Source organism: Anneissia japonica, unplaced genomic scaffold, assembly GCF_011630105.1.
Source record: "Anneissia japonica isolate Jap-2015-1 unplaced genomic scaffold, ASM1163010v1 scaffold287773_len227377_cov100, whole genome shotgun sequence".
In the NCBI taxonomy this organism is placed as follows: Eukaryota; Metazoa; Echinodermata; class Crinoidea; order Comatulida; family Comatulidae; genus Anneissia; species Anneissia japonica.
Window position 1 is genome coordinate 235,730 of NW_022719437.1, and position 6,722 is coordinate 242,451.

The window sequence follows — 6,722 nt, forward strand, 5'->3', positions numbered from 1 at the left end:
TTAAAATTAAAATTAAAATTAAAATTTTAACTTTAATTTTAATTTTAATTCTAATTTTAAATTAAAATAAATTCTAATTTAAAATAATTCTAATTTTAAATTAAAATGTTAATCATAATTCTAATTTTAATTCTAATTGAATTCTTTTTTTTAATCTTTTATTTCAAATTCTAATTGTATAATGCCGGAGTTATATTCCACTTAGGCAAACGTTGCTAATAAGCTACACTTTCTCCATCAAAAGGCTTCTAAGAATGAAATGATCTGTTCGAAGCACGAACTCCTGTAGACCAGACCCCTTACCGTTACCATTTTTTTAATCGTGTGGGAAATATATTATTGTGAAAATGAACCTTTAATCGTCGAGTCCTGAACATCAAAGTGTGTTTAAATAATACATCACAATTCAAAAAGAATGAAGACCAAATAATTTTATTATTATTATTATTATTAATAATATTATTATTATTATTATTGTTATTATTATTATCATTAGAATCAGTACATAATGTGAGTTGTGACATAATGAGTCTTTAGTAGAAAAATGAAAAATGAGTTATTAATACAAAATATGTAGGCCTAGCAAAATGACGTACACACGCATTATTTTGGTCTTTGTTTCAGGTTCTTAGGTTGAGTACAGCTGGAGTCATCTTTTTTAAATTCAGATGTCTGAAAACATAATTGGGGTGGGTTGAACAGTTTAGGGCTGAGTAAGAGAAGACTATACGGCGCGCTCCATCAGGTTTAGTACTAAGTCGATTGTCGGGTAGGCCTATAAATAGTACCTCGGCCAATAACACAACGATGAAGAAGGAAAGCATTCCACACTAATGGGACTAGGCACTTATCTTTATGTTTGAATCTTACTTGAATTTTCAGTCTATTCATCGACGCTATAATCGTTACCGCCCCTCTTTTCCTAGTAAGTTCTTAAATTGAAATTATTTATTATTCCTCTCTCCCTTCTCCTCTTAAAAAGTACTGAGGTGTAAATTGTTCTAGATATTTATTGTTTAAGTCTATTAGAAAAGATTGTTTTGTAATGTTGAATATAAGAGACAGCCTTTTTCATATATCACATACGTATATGTATATATACTGTCTCTTATACACATCTATGCTAAAATAGGAACACGATGGTATAATCGTGTCAAGCATACTATGCCCTTCAACAAAACTTTCCCTATTTTCAGTTTCCCTATGATTTCCAAACTCATCTGTTGTCGTAAGTCAGAGAGGAAAAGATGTCTACACTATGTCTCAAATAAGGGAAATCACATTATTACGTTTTCTTTATTACGATGAAGGTTGAGAAAACTTTCGATGTTGAAGGGCGAACGTTGACCGAAACTGTGGAACAAACTGATGACGGCATTATAATAGATGTAGAGGCTCAACAAGGATCCAGTGCTTTGACAGTGTTTACTGACGTCACTCATGTGAGTATCACGGGTAAAACCTACAAACATTGTTAAAGTTCTTATGTTGTTTTGTATATCATACATCGGATTAAATAATTATACATTCAAAAGTTACTTGGCTTTAAATTTATTTTAAATGCGGATGAGTTTGTACCTGAAAAATTTAATTTAATTAATTAATCTATTTTAATTGTTTTTTATATATCAAAGTTTCAATGTATTTATTTATTTATATTATTTATATAAGACATTCGTTGAGAGCTATGCTACACGATGTACAATTATGTCCTTTATTCAAACACTGTATTTACCCTTCGTTGATAATTTATATTTAATTTAACAGTGTTAACGGCTATTTTGATTTATAATATATGCACTATTTATTTCCAGCTGTACCTCCAAATGTATCTGGTTTAATGTCCAATGTGTAATAGAGTGTACAACCGTGAATCCCCTGTGGTCTAATGGTTATGGCGCTCGCCTTGACTTCGAGAGGTCGCAGGTTCGAATCCCGTCGGATTATTTTATAACACAATGTATTTATTTGTAAAACAACATTCGTTGAGAACTATATCACACAATGTACCATCATGTCTTTCATTCGAACACTGTATTTGTCTTTCTTTGATGATTTAGATATAATTTAAGAGTGTTAACGGCTATCTTGATTTATATTATAATTATGTATACATATGTATACATAGAATATATATATATATATATATATATATATATATTAAATTTCATAATGTATACGAAACATGTTTTTAATTGAATATCGACAAGGAAATTATTTAATCAAAAAGAAGAATTTAGACATACAACATAATTTATTATTAATAAGCATTGACATTTATAGGCCTATATATCATCGACTTTTCATAGGCAAGATCGTCGGATTTCTATCACTTAGTTATTTATTTTTTTCTGCATTTTATTCTTGTTACGTTCGTCTAGTATAATTCGCTGAGCACAGCGTATTTCTTTTTAAACTAAATGCAAATGAATAAATCTGTAATAATGAAAATTAAATGTTGGTGAAACCCTTAGTGTAGGCTATGGTCAGAGAGGTAAATAATTCGCTGTATTTGTACACATTATTTCCGATTTTATAGACTCGTGATATAGGCCTACACTATCAAATGAAAACACACTACATTATACCACTATTATTATGTTGAAGCTATATCAAATTATTTTAGAAGTCACATTTCAATCCGCAAGCCGTAGAGCATGTCCGATAAGACCTACAATAAGGCCAGCACGTGAATCTGCAAGCGCGTTTCTGTCGCGTGTTCAGCTCATTATCAGCAGCATGAATTTCACTCCATAATATTTTTTCAGTGCCATTGCAAACGCCTTTCATCGAGTCGGTAGCCGTGTGGCTGTAGTAAAAACGGTTAATCTCTGAAATTGGTTCCAGTCTGTACTTGAAAACACCTGAGGTGCTTTCCTGTGCCTGAAATGATCAAGACAATGGCGATACATTAAATACTATGCATTTGATCAGTCATTTTTTCAATATTGTTACAAAGCTGTTTAGCTGAAAGCAAATTTAGTAACTGTACTCAGCAATCTCTATGAATTCCTTAGCGTTATTTTGCAACATAGGAATACTATTTAATCGGTCTAGCTGTTATCCTTGAGGATTAATCAGTTGAACTCATCCATTTCATTAGAGGGTAACATTTTATAGCATTGGAAACGCGTTTGAAAAATGAGACATAGGCCTAATTATTATTTACATTTCAATAAACTATTAAAAAACCATGCCGCATTATCGGACCTGGCTCGCACTATTTTGAATCTCCCCAATATAGAAATTAGTATTTCGTTTTTTTTTTGTAAACATTTGGGACGAGTTTTATATGAAAAGAATCTGTGAATTCTTAGCTTTCTTTAATATCTAAAGGAGAACAACAACTTTTTCGATTGGCCAAAAACCGTAATGGCAATTTGAAAACAACCGAAATTGTAAAAAGGCCCCAATAATTCCTATTTACTCTGATAACAGGAGGCATAAGTGCATTTCAAAATGTGAAATATATGACAGAGGGTTTTTTTAGAGAATAAAATTCTAAGGAACATATTCACAATAAGAAAATAATTGTCTTCCAAATTCTGTAGGGAACAAATAAATCCACCAAGAAGTATGCTGAGGTATGACTGTATTTATTTATTTTATTTATTTATTCAATGGAATCACCTTTATATCGGTGGCACACATCATTCAGTGGTGCATCCACAACAAAATACAAAATTATACAAATAACATATTAAACTACAGGGAAAAGAGAAAAGTTCTAAATTCTAATACAAAATACAAATGATACACCTAGATATATATATAGAGCTTATCAAATATATGTGTATATATACATACATACATATATAAGTACATATACATATATACATATACATACATAAAGGTCGCGCTGTTTAAACGAAAATATTGCACAAGCAATATTTATATGCTGGGCACAGATAATTATATATACGCATTATCCAAAAAGTTACTCAAACCTTATGACGTTATTAATAATTCCGATCATCAGAGTCTTCAATTTGCTGCAATAGAACTCTTTGTTTCAACGCGTTTTCAACGAAAAATTACAACCTAGCAAATAACCCCAGAAAAATTAATGATTTCTAATGTTCAACTTTTTTAAACTTAGCTGTCTTCCTCTGACGCAGATCTTCCAATAATAATAATAATAATAATAATAATAATAATAATAATAATAATAATAATAATAATAATAATAATAATAATAATAATAATAATAATAATAATAATACGCCTATGAAACACAAACTCAAGCTAAATGTTGGCATTTAACCCTACCAGGTACCCACTTAATTATACATCTGGGTGGAGAGAAGCAATATAAAGTGCCTTGCCAGGGGCGGATCTAGAAATTTTCTGACGGGGGTGAGGGAAAAATAGGTACTAGACACCCCTTCACACGGGCATCACAAAGGTCTAATAGAGGACCATAGTCTATTATATGTTGGGAGTCGCCGCTAAGCTCTAAATTTAGAACCCACTGTCCAAGAGGAAGTTTTGTGAGAGTCCTAATAAATATAGTATAAGCATAAATGTTTGAAAAGACTATTCAAGCATGGACAGTGGCGTAACGCTGGGGCCATTGGCCCTTGCGTGGCTTTCTGAGACAGAAGGCCCTTTTTTGGATCCCGGCCTCCAATTCCATTGTGGAATTTTAGATGTGCTCGTTTTAAATTATGTTTTTCAATGTATTCTAAATGTGTGTTTTAACGACGAAATAAATAAGATATTATTGGTGAATGCAGAAATTTGAAATAGAAGGAGAAATAGCTGGGGCTGAGGTAAGAAAGTTATAATGAGTATGGCACCTCTAAGTAGGCGGAAGTGTCATTCATTCAGACTTAAGTCCAAATAAAAATTACTACTTTCTCGTCCCCTCGCTCGGCCATTTACTCTGCCTCACCAGACCGCCGCACGAGCGTGCAAGGCGTTGTGCATCTGAGCATGGGTAACTAGCTGGGCCGCCTAATACTATATTCCGTAATAATGTCTAAAAACCAGCCTTAGGTATCCTTCTTTTGGCCTTTTTTTCAACATCATGATTTATGAAATTGTTGGAAAAATTTAAAAAAAATCGGCGTCGGGATATTATAGCTTTGTGTTTGTCGTCAATTAATAGAAAATTCACACTTAGTGAGTGGTGATAATCGAGCTCTCCTTTCGCCCACTGCTGGATCCGCAACTAAACTCATGGGGTACACTTCCTTTGTATTCCCGCTTTCCTCCTTTTTACTCTTCTAAAAATGTTCTCCCTCATTGTTTTATTTTTCGACGGGACTAATTAACCCAAGTGTAAACGTGGGTCAATTACTCTCGTCAAGGAGTAGTGACGAGTGTAAGAAAGTATGTCATATCCGTTGACTTACTGTATTATAAAAACTAAAATAAAAATTTAATGGAATAAGGATATCAACTCTTGATGAAATTCTCCCCGGTAATGATAAATTGTAGGAGAAAGTGAACGATAACGTTATTTGCTTACCGATTTTGTGTCATCATACTGCGCTATGCTGGATATATAGCAATTGTCATCGGGATGGTATCGATGAATAAGCAGTCCCTGTAAAAAAATTAAGAACAAATATATTGTTTGTATACAGGACAATGTCGATAATATTATTGAATCTAACCAATTTAAAAAGCAAGGAACGTCAAGTTTAAATAAGGCTTGCCCTCCATGGGGGATTTGAAGACTTGGCATGTAGAATTTCCCGTAATACTTACATGAGTGTAGTCAGTGGACACTGTCAAAGCAATGGACCCATCTTGATCCTCTACATTTATTATAATACCGTCATCTGTTAGTTCCAATTTTTCGGTCAAAGTTTGCCCTTCGACATCGAAAGTTTCCTCAAACTTCATCCGCAATAATAATAAAAATAAAAAGAAATGAGTTTCCATTAATAGTTCAAAGCTACAAAGCAATGAATATGTGTCCATTTTTGAGGTCGTCAAATTCGTCGAAAGTGTTTAAACAAGCAAACTTTAACTTCCAAACAAGTGTTTGTTATGAATTGCATAAATTGGTCATTTTTGTTCATTAAACCTGCCTAACTTAATTTAAGTAAAATATTGTTGAAAACAAATATACGTATAGCAAATCATTATTTATTTATAATTATAATATAAAGAGGAGAAAAAATATGTTGAAAATGTATATCCGGTGTATCAGGGAACAGTTAAATAGCGCATTTTACAAATAATACAAATCACTCAAACATTTTATAATAAATCTATACCGAAAAAAATCACAATGCTCAGAAGGAAATTAAGAGCGATATATACATGATAATACTTAATGTAGCGTCACCCTCGACCTCACCTTGTGTTGAAAAGTACTCGTAGCGTCTTCTGGCGCACCATACACAAAACCAAGTAAGATGCAAAGAACCACGGACTGTATTACTTTGACCATTTTGTAGTCAAGTTTCGTTACAATATAGAACTTCACTTCAAAAATTGAATGAATGACGACTTGTACTCTTGGTGATGAAATTTAACTGACTTGATGATGAATTGTAAAATGAGTTCCTTTTATACAGCATGATGTAAATATTTATACATAATAACTATGGTAACTATCGTTTAATCATTCGATATATATATATATTTTGTAAATATAAAATCCTATAAGCCCTCCTTTCCAGGAAAGTTCTTTAATTGATAAGACAATTTATTTATCATTACTATCTCTTTATTTACTAACCTGTTGAATAGGGAGTCGCAAGTCC

The 6,722-nt window shown here is 32.2% G+C and overlaps 1 protein-coding gene and 1 long non-coding RNA gene across 2 annotated transcripts in view; one reads left to right on the top strand and one right to left on the bottom strand.

Annotated features, from left to right (window-relative positions):
• Positions 1-1,443, top strand: part of LOC117110899 — an 8,504-nt gene extending 7,061 nt beyond the window's left edge. Inside the window, exon 3 of the long non-coding RNA XR_004445783.1 lies at positions 1,311-1,443. This is a non-coding gene — a long non-coding RNA (uncharacterized LOC117110899). The remainder of the gene's footprint in view (positions 1-1,310) is intronic.
• A 792-nt stretch (positions 1,444-2,235) lies between these two features.
• Positions 2,236-6,496, bottom strand: LOC117110897. The gene is made up of 4 exons (XM_033253727.1): positions 6,314-6,496; positions 5,716-5,847; positions 5,474-5,551; positions 2,236-2,883 (listed from the first exon to the last, which is right to left on the bottom strand). Exons 1-4 carry the CDS (start codon positions 6,404-6,406, stop codon positions 2,623-2,625), a joined length of 564 nt encoding a protein of 187 aa, XP_033109618.1. The 5' UTR covers positions 6,407-6,496; the 3' UTR covers positions 2,236-2,622.
• Positions 6,497-6,722: the final 226 nt, after the last annotated feature.